Below are 21,515 nucleotides of genomic sequence, written 5' to 3'. Positions count from 1 at the left end.
GCAAGAAATGAATATATTTTAACCTATTAAAGGGCGGAAACCAAATCAAGTTGATTTCTTATAGCATCTAATCTAAGATTATATAATATTAAGCTTCAGGATGGTAAAAATGAAAAATCTGGAAAATCCTCTGATTTTAAACATGGATAAATTCAGAGAATTTACATGATTTTCTAAAAGACCCACAATGGTAAAAGGCAGCACTAAAGTAGACATCATATTAAACCTAAAGTATTTTAAATACTGACTAAAATAAAGACAGTTCTCAGGTGTCTGGTACTATGGTAAAGCTGCCATTTAGGATGTCTACCTCCCATTCGGAGTACCTGGTATGAGTCCTGGACACTCCGCTTCTGATCCAGCTTCCTACCAATACGCACCCTGGGAGGCAGAAGGTGATGGCTCAAATACTTGGATATCTGCCACCCATGTGGGAGACCAGATGGAATTCCAGGTTCCTGGCTTCACCCTGGTCTCAGCCCTGGCTGTTGCAGGCATTTTTTGGGAATGAATCAGTGGACGGAAGATCTCTATCTCTGCCTTTCAAATAAAATGAAATAAAAACATTTTTAATAAAAAAAAATTCTCAGTTTCTTTCTAAATACCAGCTGCACTAGTTCTTAGCACTGTGGCAGTTTACCCTGATGTGGTTTGAGTCCATATACTACAAATATTTGGATAAATTATAACAACAAAAAAAGGGGGGTACTGACTGGGGTTCTAGAGTTCTAATGGACCTCTTTGAAGGAAGTTTTCTGTTACTTGAGCCTAAAATGTGCCAACTTATACAAAATAGTCTATGCTGTTTTTCTGACCAAAGACTCCAAGTAAGGAATGTAGACCTGATCCTTGGATCCAGGACCAAATGATACAACAATGACTGGCACCTGGGCTGAGGATGGGTTAGCCCTTAGTCCTCAACCCCTCCAAAGGGATTTTACCCTGTATCAGTCCTGCAACAGAACACATCTGAAGTAATTTTAATGGTCAGACCAAAGCTCTCTTAACTAAAGTAGTCAAGTTTCAGTTCCAGTTATGAGTATGAAGAAGGATACTTTGTTAAATGCCTAAAAACAAAAAATAGAGATTTCATGGAAGATTTCTGAGTCAAGCAACCATCTCCTAACTATCAAGACATTTAAGTGGAATACAAAAATCTTTCCTTTATAAAAGAACATTGATTTAAGAGTTTTAAGTCCTTCAAATACAAAGTACAGGTTACTTACTTCTAGTTACTTCCAGCAAGTTTGTTTAAAATAAAAATAGGCATCCCCATTAAGTTGGCAGGTATCAATGCCATCTTACTAGTTAAAATGATCAGTTTAAGTTCATAACTGATCATAAAGATAGGATTAAGTGTCAAAGGGATCGCATAAATAAGACCAGTGTCTGTTAATAACAATAGATAGAATTAAAAAGGAGAGAATGATCCAACATGGGAAGCAGGATACACAGCAGACTTAGAATGGCAAATGCCCTAAACAGCACTCTGGCCTCAGAATCAGCCCTTAAGGAATTCAGATCTGGCTAAAAACCCCATGAGGGTTTCTCAGGCATGGAAAGCCAAGACACTGTGGCAAAAAATGACTTAAATGAAAGATCTCTATGAGAGAGATCCCAGTGGAAAGAACGGGCCATCAAAGAAGGAGGTACCTTTCTCTGAAGGGAGGAGAGAACTTCCACTTTGATTATGGCCTTGTCTAAATAAGGTCAGAGTTTGTGAACTCAAGAGGCTTCCATAGCCTTGCAGTACATGACAAGGGCTTCAGGTGATTACTGACGTCATTATAAGAGTGTCAACTGTTAAATCAACAATGGGAGTCACTGTGCACTTACTCCCCATGTAGGATCTCTGTCCTTAATGTGTTGTACTATGCGAATTAACGGTAAAACTAGTATTCAAACAGTACTTTATACTTTGTGTGTCAGTGTGGGTGCAAACTGTTGAAATCTTTAATATATACTAAATACTTCAGAAAAAAAAATTTTTCATTTTACTTCCAGCTAAAGATTTTTACATCTCAGACTTAACAAAACAAAACAAAGGAAAGCCTAAGTTGCATTTCATTTTGGTACTTCCACTTACTGTACTTCCCAGAAGATTAAATCTTTTTTGAACCACTTTTCTGGATCTTGATTTTGCTTCACTTCCCTAACATATTGGCAAGTTGCTTAAGTAATTCTTGTCACAGAGTTCTATATTACAACATGGGCAAAAAAAGATAGTCTGTTTTGAATAAGACCTAGTATATTCACTTAAACAGTGATTCACTGTTTTCTTCATCTATCCTATGATGAACACATTCAAATAGTCTGAAAACAAGTGTATTTCTGTATTCTTATTGGGTCTCTCAGAATTAATCAGGAAATCAGAATCATCAAGATAAAACTTTTGAAAATACACCTGTTTGGTCTCCACTCCACACCCAATGAGTCAGAATCTCTGAAAAACTCAAAAAATTAAAGTAACAAGAAAATGCAATGCAATATTATAAAAAAAAAAAAAAAGTTCATCTTTGAGCTCTAGGCTTTGATTTTACCCCATCTACTAGTTAATAGGCCAACCTGTTACTGTTTCATGAATACTAGCTAAAGGCATGAAACTTCTGGGTCATAGACAAAGGACTTTACTATTTAGAGCACAGCAAGCAGTATGGGCATCATGCCTGAGATGGTTCCCTTCCCCTGAAGTCCCATAGGAAGTAATGCAGATAGGCCCAGAAGGTTGTGTTACAGGAGAGAACACTGAGCTTTGGGATCCTCCTGTTCCATAACAAAGAATAAGCCAATCTGCTCTTCATCCCAGAGAAGACACTATCTCAGCCCTCAACTCTCCAGGTTGCTCACTGCAAACACAACGAGAAACGGCCCTAGTGAAGAGTAGCTAGGCTTGCATATTTGGGATAACCTGCAAAATGTGTGCATGCATGTGGGAGAATCATGGAAGACTGATTCTCAAACATGTCTAGATAAACTAATATTAGGAGTCAAGAGTTAAATTTGAAAATGATATTTTAAAAAAGCTAGGAGTATCTCACAATAACTGCATTTTTTGGTTATTTTAATATTTATAGCAGAGATATACAGTCTTGTAAACATGTAGATTTTTAGAAGACTACTTAAGAAACTCCCTTGGAAGTGGGAATAGGGAACTTGAGTACAGGAAGGTTTTTTTTCCCTACTTTATACCATCTCCTTTCTTTAGTAATTATGGGCCCAAGTTTTTTTTTTTTTTTTTTTTTTTTTTTTTAAGATTTGCTTATTTATTTAAAAGGCGGAGTTACAGAGAGTTAGAGGCAAAGACAGGAGAGAGAAGTCTTCCATCCACTGGTTCACTCTCCAAATGACTGCAACGGCTGGAGCTGAGGTGATTTGAAGCCAGGAGCCAGGAGATTCTTCCGGGTTTCCCATGGGGGGTGCAGCGGTCCAAGTACTTGGGCCATTTTCTACGGTTTCCCCAGGCCACAGCAGAGAACTGGATCGGAAATAGAACAGCCAGGACTTGAACCAGCGCCAATATGGGATGATGACATTGCAGGTGGGAGGCTTAACCTACTATGCCACAGCACCAGCCCCTTAAATATTTTTTAATCATAAAAAACTCTCCTGTTTTGGGAACAGGCATTCTAGTATAGCAGGTAAAGCCATTGCCTGTGATGCCAGCATCCCATAAGGGTGCAAGTTCAAGTTCGGCTGTTCTACTTCTGATCCAGCTCTCTGCTAATGGCCTAGGAAAAGCAGCAGAAGATGGTTCAAGTGCTTGGGCCTCTGGACCCATGTGGGAGACCTGGAAGAAGTTCCTGGCTCCCAGCTTCAGCCTGGCTCCGCCTTGGCCTTTGCAGCCACTTGGGGAGTGAACCAGTGAATGAAAGACTTCTCTCTCTCTCCCTCTCTCTCTCTTTCTCTGTCTCTCCCTCTGTAACACTTTCAAATAAATAAATAAATAATCTTTAAAAAATTCACCTGTTTTTGGTCAGTAGACACTCTGGCTGTATCTTCATTATCTCCTATGGATCCATGCTTTTCCTCTTCAGTCTTCTAATTAAAATCAGATTAAGGCAAAAAGTATTAGTACATATGACATAAAATTAGTTGAATAGTACCATGTTTAAAGGCTGGTTTCTTTGGCTTTAGACAATCTTTCCTTTTCCTTGTTAAAACTCTGCATTGACTTCCTACGTTGCTCAGGATCAAGTTCAGACCATCCACTGTAGTAATACAGGACTTTATAAAATCTGGCCCCCATGTCATTTCCCAAAACATTGAAGGGTTGGCAGCTGTGATCAGAAAATGAAATTCTGTAGTTTAAAATTACAGAATTGTGGCAGTTTTGAGCAATGGAAAAACATAAAGTGTGGCCAAGACTATGAAGGAATAAAGAGGAAAAAGGTTAATTAATTAGAATTGAGAAGATAAGGGACTATGTGGCAAAGGTATTGCATATGAGTTGTGGTAGGCAGAATAATGGCTTCCCAGTCCCTGAAGCCAGTGACTATTTATGTCACAAAGCAAGGGGAAATTAAAGTGATGGATGGAATTAAGGCTGCTAATTATCTGTTTTAAGATGGGGAGACTGTCCTGGATTATCTGATAAGCCCCCAATTATCACAAGGGTCATTATAAGTGGAAAAAGGAGGCAGAGAATCAGAGAGACGCATCATGAAAAAGAAAATGTTTGTGCAAAAAACATTATGAAAGTGTAGTACAATATGCTCTTTCATTTTGCATCCTTCCTCCATTCCAACGTGGATTTTGCTTCCTTACAATGGCAATGCCATCAGAATAAATGAAATTATTAGTTCTGCTTCATTGACGTTAGATATACAAGTAGCTGACTACCTGTAATTGTACCAAATACTTCTTTTCCTTTTCATATTCTGATCAACAAAAGCAAACTCCTGAGCTGGTGACTAACTAAAATGTCTGTTCTAACAAATAAACAATACTTGCTTTGTGAATTCCAGAAACTGACCTTGAGAAAGCCACCTGCACTTGGAAAGTTATCTGGCCCTCCTCATAGAAGAAGTTTGAATTTATTTTACCAGAATGCAAAGAGTATGAATAACTAAGGGCACCCTAAGCATGGCTCTAGGCTGAGTGGGCTACATCCTGACTAATGAAACACTGGAACTTCTTAGCACAATACTTCGCCTCTTTCACATCTCAGCCAAATAACATTTTATAGCTACTTAATTGTACAAAACATTCTGCTATCTCCTTCTCATACAAAACCAAGCCATCAAGCAACTTCACAAGGAACTGCACTGATGTCTCGAGATATCTTGTTATCAGATCCAAAACTGGCTTCAGTACCTGACTCAGCAGCCCAGCCTCCATTTTTTTTTAAGATTTATTTATTTATTTATTTTTCTAATTCTTAGGTGTTTAAATTTAATTGAAAAGTGATCTCTGTTAAATATAAGAGTGGGAATAAGAGAGGGAGGAGATGTACAATTTGGGACATATTCAGGCTGACTTGCCCCAAATGGCAGAGTTAGAAATGTACCAGGGGATTCCAATTCAATCCCATCAAGGTGGCATGTACCAATGCCCTCTCACTAGTCGAAGTGATCAGTTTCAGTTCACAATTGATCATAATGATAGGTCTAAGAGTCAAAGGCATCACACAAACAAGACTAGTGTCTGCTAATAACTAACTGATAGAATTAAGAAGGAGAGAACAATCCAACATGGGAAGCAGGATACACAGCAGACTCACAGAATGGCAGAAGCCCTAAACAGCACTCTGGCCTCAGAATTAGCCCTTAAGGCATTCAGATCTGGCTGAAGAGCCTATGAGAGTATTTTAGGCATGGAAAGCCAAGACACTCTGGCCAAAAAAAAAAAAAGATCTAAATGAAATATCTCTGCGAATGAGATCCCAGTGGAAAGAATGGGCCATCAAAGAAGGAGGTACCTTTCTCTGAAGGGAGGAGAGAACTTCCACTTTGACTATGACTTTGTCTAAATAAGATCAAAGTCGGCAAACTCAAAAGGCTTCCATAGCCTTGGCAACTCATGACACGAGCCAAGGGTGATTACTGACGCCATAAACAAGAGTGTCAATTTGTTAAGTCAACAACAGAGTCACTGTGCACTTACTCCTCATGTAGGATCTGTCTTTAATGTGTTGTACAATGTGAATTAATGCTATAACTAGTACTCAAACAGTATTTTACACTTTGTGTTTCGGTGTGGGTGCAAACTGTTGAAATCTTTACTTAATTTATACTAAATTGATCTTCTGTATGTAAAGATAATTGAAAATCTTGATGTGAATGGAATGGGAGAGGGAGCAGGAGATGGGAGGATTGCGTGTTGGAGGGAAGTTATGGGAGGGGGGGAGCCATTGTAATCCATAAACTGTACTTTGGAAATTTATATTTATAAAATAAAAGTTAAAATAGGCCAGAAGTCCTAGGGGAAAAAAAAGATTTATTTATTTATTTGAGGGGCAGAGGCTGGGGATAGGGGAGAGCTTCTATCTCCTGGTTCACTCCCCAAATAGCTGCAGTGGCCAGAGCTGGGCTGATACAAAGCTAGGAGCCAGGAGCTTCTTCCAGGTTTCTCAATGAGTGCAGGGGCCCAAGCATTTGGGCCACCTTCTACTGCTTTCCCAGGCCAATAGAAGAGAGCTGGATCAGAAGAGGAGCAGCCAGGACACGAACTGGCACCTAAATGGGATGCCGGTGTCACAGGTGGAGGCCCAGCCCACTATGCCACAGCACCAGCCCCCTTATGTTAATTTTCTGTTGCTGCTGTAGCAAGTTACCATGAAGTTGGTGGCTTAAAACAACAGAAATTTATTGTACAGTTCTGGAAGTTTCACTGGGCTAAAATTAAAGTATCTGTAGGGCTGAGTTCTTCCGGGAGGTCCTAGGAGAGAATCCATTTCCTTAACCTTTGCCAGCTTCTGCAGACTGCCTATATCCTTCTATCTTCAAAGCTAGAAATGGCCAGTGGAGTCTTTTTCATGATGCGTCTCTCTGATTCTCTGCCTCCTTTTTCCACTTATAATGACCCTTGTGATAATTGGGGGCTTATCAGATAATCCAGGACAGTCTCCCCATCTTAAAACAGATAATTAGCAGCCTTAATTCCATCCATCACTTTAATTTCCCCTTGCTTTGTGACATAAATAGTCACTGGCTTCAGGGACTGGGAAGCCATTATTCTGCCTACCACAACTCATATGCAATACCTTTGCCACATAGTCCCTTATCTTCTCAATTCTAATTAATTAACCTTTTTCCTCTTTATTCCTTCATAGTCTTGGCCACACTTTATGTTTTTCCATGGCTCAAAACTGCCAGGGGCTTCTCCCATGTCTCCAGATGGGTGCAGGGGCCCAAGTACGTGGGCCATCTTCTACTGCCCACCCAGGCCATAGCAGAGAGCTGGATTGGAAGTGAAGCAGGCGAGTCTTGAATCAGCACCCATATGATATGCTGATACTGCAGGCAGCAGCTTTACTGGCTACGCCACAGCGCTGGCTCCCTAACCTCACTCTTGTACTTCTTAAAAGCCCCAGACCATTTTCACTAAGCAGGACAGTAGTGTTTTTTTTTTTTTTTTTTTTTTTTTTTTTTTGACAGGCAGAGTGGACAGTGAGAGAGAGAGAGACAGAGAGAAAGGTCTTCCTTTGCCGTTGGTTCACCCTCTAATGGCCGCCACGGCCAGCGCGCTGCGGCCGGCGTACTGCGCTGATCCGATGGCAGGAGCCAGGTGCTTCTCCTGGTCTCCCATGGGGTGCAGGGCCCAAGCACTTGGGCCATCCTCCACTGCACTCCCTGGCCACAGCAAAGAGCTGGCCTGGAAGAGAGGCAACCGGGACAGAATCTGGTGCCCCGACCGGGACTAGAACCCGGTGTGCCGGCGCCGCAAGGCGGAGGATTAGCCTAGTGAGCGGCAGCGCCGGCCAGGACAGTAGTTCTTGAGACCCCAAGGTCTGCTACTGTCCTAATCTATCAATAGATTAAACTTTCTCTTTCCTTTATCCTCAAACTTTGCATTTCTTATTTTGATTCGGCACTAGGGATAGGGACCAAGCTTTCAGTTACAAACCTACAAGTAATTATGTTTTAAATATTTCATAAACTTTTTTTTATTTAAAACACATTTCCTTATAGAAACAATGTTCAAAATGATAGTCAAGCTCCAAAGCTAACATATGAAGCCTATTAACTCATAAGATTGCTGCTAGTATAATATTAAGGTACCCTCTGCCTAGGTGCCACTGAGTCCTTAAGCCTGCAAGTACAGACAAGACATGGAGGCCTACCCCAAACCATGGTTTGACAACTACAATCCAACCAGACATGGGTGTGGGAACAAAGCTGAGAAAACACTAATATAGTGAACAGTATCAGAATAAGCTTTAAGATTAGGTATAAACATGATAACCTTTCATATATCCAAGTCAAAAATATTTCCTGGTCAGCTGGCATTCCTAAAACGTGGATTTTCTTTGTTTCCATATCCTTTGTACTCATTTCTATGTCTGTTTTTACTTTCCATTTAAAAGTCTTAAATAGAAATGGATATGTGTCAGATTTCTAAATAAGATTTTAAATAAACAGTAGCAGTTTAAGATGCTTGTGTCCTATATCAGAGTGCCTGGAATCCATTCCTGGCTCCAGTTCCTGATTCCAGTTTTCTGCCAATGCAGACCCTGAGAGACAGTGGTGATGGCTCAGAACTGGATTCCTTCCACCCACTCATGTGGGAGATCTGGATTGTGTTTCTGGCTCCTGGATTCAATCTCAGCCAGGCCCTGGCAGGCCACTGCAGATACAGGGAAGGGAACCAGCAGATCAGCACTCTGTCTCTTAAACAGATTACAAGTAAAATATTTAAAACAAAAGACTTATTTTTATAAACTATAAAAACAGATCTGCTTTATTGACATTCAATATTTAAGCAGTTGATAATCAAAAACAATCATGTTCTAAATATCTTACAAATTTGCTCTTGGGAATGTAAAACAAATTTGTTTATATAAATAATAATAAAAATGGCAAAGATAGGAGCCAATGTTGTGGTGTAGTGGGTAAAGTCACCACCTGCAATGCCAGCATCCTATATGTGCACTGGTTCAAGTCTTGGCTGCTCCACTTCCAATCCGGCTCCCTGCTAACAGCCTGGGAAGGCAGCTGAAGATGGCCCACATAAGAGACATGGATGAAGCTCCTGGCTTCTTGCTTCAGTCTGGCACAGTGCTGGCTGTTGTGGCCACTTGGGGAGTGAACCAGCAAAGAGAAGATCTCCCTCTCTCTGTCTATCCCTCTCTCTATGTAACTCTAGAATTTTAAACAAAATAAATCTTAAAAAAATAAATTAAGTAAACAAATGAATAATGGCAAAGTTAAAGGAACAAATTATCAAGAAAGAGTCACTGACTCAAGGGAAAACAAGGAGTTATAAACCTGATCATTTGTTAAACAAGACACAAAGCTATATAAAATCTTGTACTAATGTGGTTTCATAATGCTGAAATTTACTTAGCACTATTTTAATCAAAGAGCTAACTGAAAGCCTAATGAGCTATTTTTCCTGATTTCTTAATAAAGTATAAATAAACAGTAGGGCATATGTTTTTTGTGAACAAATGTCAGTAATTAGTTGACCAATGACTTTCTACTAAAAACTTACATTTGTAATTATTTACAGACTAAATATAACTTGTGCCTGTCAAAAAAGTACTTGATTTCAGCATATAATATACTTTTTTGAGGGTGTGTGTTTATGTGTATAAACAATTAAAATGAGATCAATCTGAATATTTAAAAAAATGAAGAGGGGCCAGAGCTGTGTTGTAGCAAGTTAAGCCACCATCTGCAATGCCAGCATTCCATATGGGTGCTGGTTCATGTCCTGGCTGCTCCACTTCTGATCCAACTCCCTGTTTATGCTCCTGGGAAAGCAGCAGAGGTTGGCTCAAGTCCTTGGGCCCTTCCACTCACTCTGGAGACCCAGAAGAAGCTCCTGACTCCTGGCTTTGGCCTGACCCAGGCCTGGAGGTTGCAGCCATTTGTGGGGTGAAACAACAGATGGAAAATCTCTCCCTCTCTCTCCCTGTAACTCTGCCTTTCAAATAAATATAAAATCTTAATAAAAAAAAGTCTTCAGATTAGTATTCAATCTCTAACAAGTCCAGCTTTAAAAAAATGTACTTTTTAAATTCTTAAATTTCTTTTAAAAAATTTATTTGTTTGAAGGGCAGAGTGACAGAGAGGGAGAGACAAGAGAGATCTTCCATCCACTGGTTCAGTCCCCAAATGACTGTAACAGCCAGGGATGGGCCAGACCAAAGCTAGGAGCCAGGAAGTGGGTAGCAGGGACCCAAACACCTGGGCCATCTTCTGCTGCTTTCCCAGTGTATTAGCAGCGAGCTAGAGCAGAAGTAGAACAGCCAGGACTCAAACTAGCGCTCATATGGGACGCTAGCATAGAAGGCAGCAGTCTGACCAACTGCGTCACAATGCTAGTCCCTGTAGTTTCTAAGCACCTGCTTCTAATTTGACTAAGCCAAATTTTATATGCAAAAAAAAAAAAAAATCCAAAAAAACTTCTGATACCTTGGAAATCTTCCACTTTTGTAAAAGAATTTTAAGCTATTACCAAGTAGAAACAATAAATGAACTTTAAAAATTCATGATGAAAATGAAGAGCTTTCTCAAAGCCATTAATAAAACTTGGAGCCAGGATGGGATAGAGAGACAATGAGAAATATAGAATAAGAATGTACAACATGTTTAATAGATTTTACTATTTATAAAATATTTCACAGAGGCCGGCGCCACGGCTCAATAGGCTAATCCTCCACCTTGCGGTGCCGGCACACCGGGTTCTGGTCCCAGTCGGGGTGCCGGATTCTGTCCCGGTTGCCCCTCTTCCAGGCCGGCTCTCTGCTGTGGCCCAGGAGGGCAGTGGAGGATGGCCCAAGTGCTTGGGCCCTGCACCCCATGGGAGACCAGGAGAAGTACCTGGCTCCTGCCTTCGGATCAATGCGGTGCGCCGGCCGCAGCGCGCCGGCCGTGACGGCCATTGGAGGGTGAACCAACGGCAAAAGGAGGACCTTTCTGTCTCTCTCTCTCACTATCCACTCTGCCTGTCCAAAAAAAAAAAAAAAAAATTTTTTTTTTTCACAGAATAATGGGAGAAGAAAACTACTCCAAGAAATATCATGAGTCGTAAATTCTACTACTTCTTATAAAAATTCCTTAATACAGTGCTGATACTGACAAGATAAAAATGAAACTCCTTTGCAAGGCATAAGCTGTTTTTTTAATTAAATGATTCCTGTTGTGGCCAGCACTGTGGTATAGCAGGTAAAGCCACTACTTGCGATGCTGGCATCCCATATGGGCACTAGTTTTTGTCTGGGCTGCTCCACTTCTGATCCAGCTCTCTGCTATGGCCTGGGAAAGTAGTAGAAGATGGCCCAAGTCCTTGGGCCCCTGCACCCTCGTGGGAGACCTGGAAGAAGCTCCTGGCTCCTGGCTTTGAGTTGCCCCAGCTTCATTTGTGGAGGCTAACTGGAGAGTAAATAGAGGATGGAAGATCTTTCTTTCTCTGTCTTTCCTTCTAACTATGAGGAAAGAAGAAAGAAAGGAAAGAAAAGGAAGGAAGGAAGGGAGGGAGGGAGGGAGGGAAAGAGAAAGAAAGAAAGAAAGAAAGAAAGAAAGAAAGAAAGAAAGAAAGAAAGAAAGAAAGAAAGAAAGAAAGAAAGAAAGAAAGAAAGAAAGAAAGAAAGAAAGAAAGAAAGAAAGAAAGAAAGAAAGAAAGAAAGAAAGAAAGAAAGAAAGAAAGAAAGAAAGAAAGAAAGAAAGAAAGAAAGAAAGAAAGAAAGAAAGAAAGAAAGAAAGAAAAAAGAAGGAAGGAAGGAAGGAAGGAAGGAAGGAAGGAAGGAAGGAAGGAAGGAAGGAGGGAGGGAGGGAGGGAGGGAAGGAGGGAAGGAAAGAAGGAGAGAAGGAGAGAAAAGAAAGAAATGATTCCTGTCTACCTCTGAGTTATTTCCAGTTTCCTCCGTCCCAAGTTCACCCTCAGATGTGTGGGGACCCATTGAGCCGGCCATGGGCCCACATGCTAAGGCTTAGCTTGCTGACCGTTTGCAATAGTTACTGCTGTGTGGATGTTTATGGTTTCTGTGGAGCTGTGATATCGGGACTGTTTCATAACCCCAGGCTAGAGTCAAAACAACTATGGCCTTGGGGCTTCCCGTACTTATTTTCCCACTGACCAAGGCTGAGAAAACACCAGGTGGAAGCTTGTTGTTAGCACCTGAGCCGCCTGCTACGTGACCAGGAGCTTGATTGGATGAAGGCGCGTGATCACCTTTATGGTTGGACAAGGAGCGCATGGACTGTGTGTGATCAGGCACCCGATTGGAGCGCCACTGCATGGACTGTAGCATGGACTAAGCTTGCTTACATGCTTCTGCAATGATATACTATATAAGCCGTTCGTGAAAGAGTAACAGGAGCTTCCCCTTTCTTTCGGAGCTCCCCTTGCTCAAGGGTTTCTCTTTCTATCCTGTTTAAATAAAGCCTACTGAAGGCTGAGAAGCAGCGTCCGAGTATCTGTTTTTCCTGAGACCCCCGGGACCACAAGATGAGGTTCAAAAATTCTCTCATTCCTCTAAGCTTCTCTATATGGAGTCCCATGGCTTGGGCAAATATCCCCTGATCCTTCACATTTCAGTATAAATATTTTCTCCCCATGTATCTTTCCTTCACATCTCCTTATAGAGCCTGGCCCTTAATCTTGGCAGCATCTCTGCTTACACTCTCTGTTCTTGAGGCTACCATCTAATTCTATCTTAATTGTTTAAATGCCTAGCTTTTTTTAAAGACCATGGGCCGGCACTGCGGCGCAGTAGGTTAATCCTCCACCTGCGGCGCCGGCATCCCATATGGGCGCTGGTTTTAGTCCCAGCTGCTCCTCTTCCCATCCAGCTCTCTGCTGTGGCCCAGGAAGGCAGTAGAGGATGGCCTAGGTCCTTGGGCCCCTGCACCCAAGTGGGAGACCGGGAAGAAGCACCTGGCTCCTGGCTTTGGATCGGTGTAGCTCTGGCCGTTGCAGTCATTTGGGGAGTGAACCAACGGAAGGAAGTCCTTTCTCTCTGTCTCTCCCTCTCACTGTCTGTAACTCTCTCTCTCATATAAATAAATAAAATCTTTGAAAAAAAAAAAGAAAAAGAAAAAAAAGACCATATCTTTGCTTCTTTGTATCAGTGGTGCCAAGTACACAACTTCAGCCTCTGCAAAGGAGGCATCCAACATGAAAAATAAAAATAGTGTGGTCATGAATGGCCTCCTAAAAGTATTATGGGAATTTAAGGATTTATAATCTTTCTGTGAAAAATCCAGAGCAACTTTTTTGCTGAACTACTGGCAAAGTAGAAAGCATGAATCCAAACATCTGCAGAATACAATCATAATTTTATAACAGAAAAGTTATACTTAAAATAAGATTGGAAGTATCAAAATATTAACAGTGATGTTAAAATGGTGAGGAGCTATGGGTAATTTCCCTCCCACATTTTGCCTGGCTTAAAAAACATCTTAAATACTTAACCTAAAACTATTTTCTATTACTGTGACCTCAGCCCCCTATAAAAATTAACACTCTAAACTTCCAAAATTACTCAACCAAAATGGTGAGAACCTGGCACCATGCCACCACAAGTATGGATGAAAATGATGAGAACCCAGAACCTTGTTGCCCCAGGACAGGAAACAAAAGAGATACAGGATCTCTTATTCCCAATATGTTGGCTTTTATGATTATATTTACTATACATTCCTAACCTGTTTTGGTCATCTCTTATAAGATTCCCAAAAGAGACTATTTACATGAAATAAGAAATCAGTTACTTATTATAATGGTTGATCCTAAAGTATATATCAAGTAATAGCTAACATAGTCTCTATTCTCTATCTTCAAGCAATTTACAGTCAGTAGGAGAGGGGAAAATTACCTAGATAAAACACCAACCATATATATTTGAGGGATAAACTGTGTAGTGTAGACAATAGTCTTATTCGTCAAACTAACATATAAATGCCATTAACACCTGATAAACATGGCACAGTGTGAGACAGTAACTATTCCACTTTTAGGTTGGAAAGATAAACTATGACAGCTATGAGATTCAAGTATCAAGATAAACCATAGGGGCTGGCACTGTGCACAGTGGGTTAGGCCGTGGCATGCAACACCAGCTTCTCATGTGGGCACTGGTTCAAGTCCTGGCTGCTCCACTTCCCCTCCAGCTCCTTGCTAAAGGCCTGGGAAAAGCAGCGGAAGATGGCCTACGTTTCTGGGCCTCTGCCACCCACATAGGAGACCTAGAAGAAGCTCCTGGCTCCTGGCTTCGGCCTGGCCCAGCCTGGCCGTTATGTCCATCTGAGAAGCGAACCAGCAGATGGAAGATCTTGGTCTCTCTCTCTCTCTGTAACTCCGCCTTTCAAATAAATAAATCTTTCTAAATAAATCATAAAGGTATTTCTCAAATCTCAATGCTTGCTGACTTGGGTTTTAAGTGTGACAGCAACGGAAGCAATAAAATCAAAATCTAGACCACTGCTTTTCGAAGGGGAAAAGTCATCCAGGGAAACAAATGCTACCTGAGATTTCTGCCTTTGGGCTTCTGCTGGGAAGAGCTCCATCCAAAGACTGAGCAGCGTGAAAAGGTTGACTTTGGAAAGCCTCGGTATCTGACCTACAAGAGAGCAGACACGTTAAGGTTTTATTAGTGATGAAAATAGAAATTCAGCTCAACACTAGGCGGGTGCTGCAGCCGTAGTTCAGCCCCTTTAGCGCGAGGCGGAGGAAAAGGATGAGTGGGGTCAAGAGAATCAGAGCTTATATCGCAGGAAGCTTGTAGCAACCTCTGGCGGCACTTTCCAAAGTTGAGCTTGCTTTCTCCCACCCTCACACAGTAGGAAAACTTCAGCGACTGATACACGTTGGAGCTAAGGGAACAATCCAAAGGAAGTTGTAAAAGTCCTCGCCTCTGCCAATCCAAAGGAAGTTGTCAAAGTCCTCGCCTCTGACGTCGTCGCGGGCTAGCTTTCTGATTAAGTGTTGCTACAAGGGCAAGGATTAGAACACGGCACAAAAATGGAGCGACCTCTCAGGGTAAAGCGGCTAAACACGGAAACGCGCCAAGTACGACTGACGTGGAAATCGAGGGGAAAGCACGGTTTAAGGAATTCTCAGGCTCTTCAAAACCCGAGATCCCGGCTCCAGGTCTTGCGAGGAATAGGAAACGGGGGGCAGAGAGCGCGACTTCAAAAGCCAGCGCGGCCGAGGTGCGGGTGACAGCGGCGAGGACGCGGCAAGCGGAGATCCATGAGCCGCCAGGCAGGAGAAGAGGGGCAGGCGGGGGACGCGGGGCTCGACGGCGGGAGAGGCACAGGGCAGAGAGAAAGCAGAGGTGGCAGCAGGGTCCCGGGCTCTCGGTCCCGGGTACTCACCGGTCATGCTGCCAGTCTGGGTGCTGACAGACCGCCCGGGCCCCGCGCTCTCCAGATTTTGCATCTGCGCTGCTTCTTTCATCCCAAGCCTAGTGGCTTCTGCTTCCCAGGAAACCTCTCCCTGTCAGGCATGATCCAGTCCTGCGAACCACCCTGCTGGCCTCTTCCCAGCAACTGTAGAGCAACTGCCAACGCGGGCGCAGCCAGATGACGTCTCAAACTCGACCGCCTCTCCGGGCGCCTTGGGTGACGTCAGAGCGAGGCACTGACCGGGCGGGGCGAGGCTGCTCTTCCCTGGTGGCCGAGTAGCTGTTGGAAGCCTATATTTGGCTGTTTTTTGTTTGTTTGTTTGTTTGTTTGGCTTTGCCAAAAGATCATTTGGCTTGGGATCTCATTTGTTCAGACTGTTGAGAAGATGGCTGTATAGAGTTGAGAATTTGGGTCAGAGAGCAAAGAGAGTTGAAATGGAAACTGTTTCTGTCATGATCAAGGTTTCAGAGAACCAGGGTAGTGGGGCTGGTGGGAGCTGGGCGGTCCAGGATGTGTCGGTCATCGGAGAGTGACTGGTCCTAGGGAATTTACAAAGGCCAAGGGACGCAGTAGGGGTATTCTGCCTATTATCAACAACATAAGGTATTAAGAAGCGGAACTATAGTTGGGAAAAGGGAGAGGAGGACGGAGTTAGCAGGTGGCCCCTGGAAAACCTGAACAGGCTGACTTTGAGCATTGTACTGAAGTGTCGGGTTGATTTAAAACGAAGCTGCCCCTCTTCCCCAGTGACTCAGAGCCTTTTCCATCACCATCTCTGTTATCAAAATTCGGAATGCTCCCAATGCTCTCTGCATCGGTCTCCTTGTGTCCATATGCAAAAGTTGTTTTAAGGACTATATTTACAGTGGAATTCTTGTGTTGTCATTGTCACATTTACTAGATAATGCTGAAATATTTTCCAGAAGGATTTATTCCCATCAATTGTTAATATTATTAATTGTTATAATATTATTAATAATTATTGTTAATACTTGGGTCAGACTTTCAATACTTCTCAGTTTGGTTGGTGTAAAGTTGGATATTAGAGTTTTATATTCTCTGATTTCTACTTAGGTTGTACATCTTGTGTGTTGATTGGCTATGTATGTTTCCTCTCCATGGTCTGTTAACAATTTTTCTACTTGGTTGTTTCTTATTTCTTACCGTTTGGTAAACATTATTTATGTATTGTGGGTATTGTTTCTTCGTTGGATATATATGATAAATATCTACTCATCATTTGTAACTTGCCTTTTCACTTTCTTTAAGATGTCTTGTAGGACACAATATTTTTTATTTTTAAAAATTTTCTAGCCAGCGCCGCGGCTCACTAGGCTAATCCTCCACCTTGCGGTGCCGGCACACCGGGTTCTAGTCCCGGTCAGGGCGCTGGATTCTGTCCCGGTTGCCCCTCTTCCAGGCCAGCTCTCTGCTGTGGCCAGGGAGTGCAGTGGAGGATGGCCCAGGTACTTGGGCCCTGCACCCCATGGGAGACCAGGAGAAGCACCTGGCTCCTGCCATCGAATCAGCGCGGTGCTCTGGCCACAGCGTGCTGGCCGCGGCGGCCATTAGAAGGTGAACCAACGGCAAAGGAAGACCTTTCTCTCTGTCTCTCTCTCTCACTGTCCACTCTGCCTGTCAAAAAATTTAAAAATTTTTTTTCTGTTAGCAATAATTGTATATATTTATGGGCTACAGTGTTACATTTCAATACATGTATACAGTATGTATTGATCAAATCAGGGTAATCAACATGTACCTTTACTTATTTGAAAGTCAGAGTTACACAGAGAGAGAATGAGAGACAGAGAGGTCTTCCATCGCTGGTTCACTCCCCAATTGGCTGCAACTGCTGGAGCTGTGCTGATCCGAAGCCAGGAACTTCCTCTAGGTCTCCCACATGGGTGCAGGGCTCCAAGGACTTGGGCCATCTTTCCCAGGCCACAGCAGAGAGCTGGATGGGAAGTGGAGCAGCTAGGACTTGAACCAGCATCCGTATGGGATGCCAGCACTGCAGGAGGCGGCTTTACCCGCTATGCCACAGCGCCGGCCCCGATATGTACCCTTCTTTGACATTACTTTGTGATTGGAGACTTAAAGATCTTTTCTTCTACTTGTTCGTAAATTATGTAGTAGGTTACTGTCGACTGTAGTCACCACACTATGGTATGTAACACTAGGAATTTATTCTTTCAGTCTAACTCTGTTTAGGTTCCCAAACTCCCACCATCTCTTCCTAACCCTCCTAGCCTCTAATCATCCCTATTCTGTGTTCGTTCTGTGTTTTTTTTTTTAACATGTACATTCGAGGGAGAACATGTGGAATTTGTCTTTCTGTGTCTGGCTTATTTCACTTAACATGATGTTGTCTGGGTCTACCTATTTTGCTGAAAAGGATAGGATTTCATTCTTTTATGGCTGCATAATATTCCATTGTGTGTGTATTTATATATGTATATATACACCATATTTTATCTATTCATGTGATGAGAGACACCTTGCTTGATCTATATGTTGGCTATGTATTGCAATGCTGCAATAAACATGCTGAAGGAGGTGTCTCTGACACAATGATTTCATGTTGTTTGGATGTATGCAGAGTAGAGAGAGAGAAATGTTTCCCTTTTACAAGACTTCCTCTCAGGTATTTTAGTTAAAGAGATGTGTAGTTGACTATACATTGTCACAGTGGAGCTCATCTTAAAACATCCTGTGATGGTGCTTCAAAAAGTCAGTGTATAATGGCATCAAAAGATAGGTTTATTTTGGTGGAAAACCTAGAAATACATGCAAATATGGGAAATGTGTATTGTGAAAAAAACTATGCATCTGAAAAAATTTTTACACCAAAATAAACATATTTTAATTTCATTTTCCATGGACTTTTTGAAGTACCCTGTGTTGCTGTGGATTCATTCTGAGAGGAGGAGCACAGTGGGGGCAAGAGGCACAGAGTCGCCACACAGACCCCAGGAGTCAGGTGAAAGCGGACCAGAGGCAAGCAGCCCGCAGACTCTTTTATTTCAGTTGCTACAGCAGCAGCTTATATAGCCGAGGCAGCCAATCCGGTCAAGGAGCGGTTTATGCCCTAATCAATCACAGCCTGTTGCCAGGTGAATTCCAAAGCCATTCCTGAGTAACTGCTGCTCGCTTGCCAGCGGCCATCTTGGCATGGCCTTATCATTCCACTACACCCTTGTTTCTACAGCTGGCTCTGTTGACACTGTTAGAGACTCAACTCCTGGCACTCAATTGTCCTCTCATGTGAGAAGGCAAACTACAACCGCTGTGTCTTTCACTCCCCTAGACATCAGGTGGCTACTGGTAGGTATGGTGGCCAGTGCATCCTGGAGGACAGACTTGGCCCTTATTCCGTCATTTTCAGACACAAATGTGACCATAAACCCAACACCCAGACTTTGGAAATTAAGGTTTCCTAAACAATTCTCAGAAGGCAATTCCTGGCAGCACTGAAACCCCGAGGAAGCAGAGAAGCCTGAAACAAAATCCAGACGCCCTTCACGGAACATTCACTTTGTTGTGGAGGGCAGTACTGTCACAGAGAAATGACTTCTCAGGCATTCCGTTTATTGTCCTACACAGTATCCTCAGAAAAGTAAACTCGGTGCCATGCAGATTAATGTGCTGCAGAGTAAGAATGTCCAGGGAGCCCCGGCAACGTCTGTGTTCCCATAAGGGGGGAAGGACTGGGGAGCCCACTTTCCTGTGCTCTCGCAGGCTCACTGCCATGGGCTGCCCGATAGCAGGTGGGCAGATGCACCTGGGCAACACGGTCAATGTCCCTGATAGTGTGGTGCCCTCTGGGCTGCCAAGCTGGACCACTGGGTTCAGATGTTTTTTGAATCAGCATCCCTAGAGAGGTTCTCTAATTAAGTTTGTTAGCAATCAACAGAAGGCACTAGGCGGGACAAGGGTGAGAACAGAGAGAGCATGAGCGCTGATGGAAAAAGCACATATGTGTCACACACTTTATATAACAACCGTGATACAGTCACAATAACCATATTTGAATTAGCGAAGCCATTTCCTATATTCCAGGCTCCATCCTAAGTACTGTACATATAGTATCTCATTTACTCCTTCCTGCAACCTTAAGATGTAGGGATTGCTGTTAGCCCCACTTGTAACTTGCTCAAATAGATATAGCTTGAGAAAGGTGGGAACAGAATATAAATGTACATAATTTACTACAATCCTGAGCTATAGAGTGTTATCGCCACTTCACAGGTGAGGAAACTTCAGGCTCTTGGACCACCAACAGCAGCATCACTGAGGGAGCTTGTTAGAAAAGCAGAATCTGTGGTTAAGATGCCACTTCTGGGGCAGGCATTGTGTGCAGTGGAGAAAGCCTTCACCTGTGACGCCAGCATCCCATATGAGTGCCGGTTCAGGTCCCAGCTGCTCTTCTTCTGATCCAGCTCCCTGCTAATGGCCTGGGAAAGCAGTGGAGGATGGCCCAGGTATTTGGGTCCCTGCACCCTCATGAGAGACACAGATGGAGTTTTAGGGTCTTGGCTTTAGCCCGGCCCATCCCAGCCCTAGCTGTTGTAGTCATTTGGGGAATAACCAGAAAAAGGAAGATCTCTTCATTTTTAAAAAAATTTTAAAAGCAAATGTGCTGGAGAACTTCTGAGTCAGACACTTTTTTCTTCAGTTTTATGATTTTAACACCTTCAATATAGTCATGCACTGTATGTATGTTGCAAATGTTGGGTGTATTTGTGAATGGTGCTTTCGTAACTTAGGGAGCTTGGGTGCAAGCCACTACAGGAGGGGCTGGCTCTTGGGCAGGGGTACAAGTGAGGACAAGACTAGCAGCAAGGGCTGGTGGTGGGGCTCAGCCGGTGAAGTTGCCACCTGCATCCTATATGGGTGCCAGTTTGTGTCCTGGCTGCTCCACTTCGATCCAGCTCCCTGCTGATGTGCCTGGGAAGCAGACAGTGGCAGATGGCCCAAGTGCTTGGTTCCCTGCACCCATGTGGGAGACCCAGATGTGGTTCCTGGCTCCTGGCTTCAGACTAGCCCACAGCTGGCCATTTGGAGAGTGAACCAGCGCGTGGAAGATTCCTCTCCCTCTCATTCCCCCTCTCCCTTCTCCTCCCCATCCTCATGCCCTCCCTCTCTCCCTCTCCTTCCCCCTCTCGCTCCTCCCCCCCTCCCCTCACCATGAGACTCTGGTCTGAAACTATGATCTAACAGTACACTGCATCCCACTTGGCAGAACCCAGAAACACTAGCATGATTACTCAAGCTTAAAACAGGTAGGCTGCATCTGGATTAATATTAAGATTGTAATTTGTTTATTGTCAAGATTATAATTGATATTAGTTTCCCATAGGCCTTAGGTCAGCTTGACCCTAGTAACCATGTATTCTCAATCCCCAGCCTTGTGGTTTTTGCCTTCATAAACCCTGTTGCTTTGAGCTTCAGGGTTGAGAGGACTTTAGGGCATGAGCCCGCTCTCCACCACTGGCAATAAAGGACCGTCAAATTTTATCAATGTGTGGTGCCCCTCTGTTTGCACAGGTACAACAGTATAAAGGTCTGTGACACCCTGCTATCCCAAGGTGCTGTAACTTGTTGAATTATTGCAATCATGACTGATTTAAATATTTTGCTATCTATAATGTGCTTTTCAAAAAATATTTATGTGTTGGCTGGCGCTGCAGCTCACTAGACTAATCCTCCGCCTTGCGGCGCCGGCACACTGGGTTCTAGTCCCAGTCGGGGCACCAGATTCTGTCCCGGTTGCCTCTCTTCCAGGCCAGCTCTCTGCTGGCCAGGGAGTGCAGTGGAGGATGGCCCAAGTACTTGGGCCCTGCACCCCATGGGAGACCAGGATAAGCACCTGGCTCCTGCCATCGGATCAGCGCGGTGCACCGGCTGCGGCGGCCATTGGAGGGTGAACCAACGGCAAAGGAAGACCTTTCTCTCTGTCTCTCTGTCTCTCTCTCTCACTGTCTACTCTGCCTGTCAAAAAAA

General features: G+C 43.3%; 1 protein-coding gene across 6 annotated transcripts in view; it reads right to left on the bottom strand.

Moving 5' to 3' along the window:
- Positions 1–15,736, bottom strand: part of CDADC1 (cytidine and dCMP deaminase domain containing 1) — a 51,358-nt gene extending 35,622 nt beyond the window's left edge. Inside the window, exons 1-4 of one of the 6 annotated variants that reach the window (XM_070048858.1) lie at positions 15,483–15,687; positions 14,631–14,725; positions 3,964–4,038; positions 327–540 (exon numbers count right to left, since the gene is read on the bottom strand). Coding sequence is in view for 3 of the 6 variants with exons in the window: in XM_002720745.5 (XP_002720791.2) it covers positions 3,964–4,038; positions 14,631–14,725; positions 15,483–15,564 (252 nt within the window). In the remaining 3 variants the exon portion in view is untranslated. Of the gene's footprint in view, positions 1–326; positions 541–2,086; positions 2,192–3,963; positions 4,039–14,630; positions 14,726–15,482 lie in introns of those variants that run through there. The other 5 variants (XM_002720745.5, XM_051832271.2, XM_051832272.2 and 2 more) reach the window with 5 other exon arrangements.
- Positions 15,737–21,515: the final 5,779 nt, after the last annotated feature.

The sequence above is a fragment of the Oryctolagus cuniculus genome, chromosome 9 (genome assembly GCF_964237555.1).
Source record: "Oryctolagus cuniculus chromosome 9, mOryCun1.1, whole genome shotgun sequence".
NCBI lineage: Eukaryota > Metazoa > Chordata > Mammalia > Lagomorpha > Leporidae > Oryctolagus > Oryctolagus cuniculus.
This window is presented reverse-complemented; position numbering and strand designations above follow the sequence as displayed.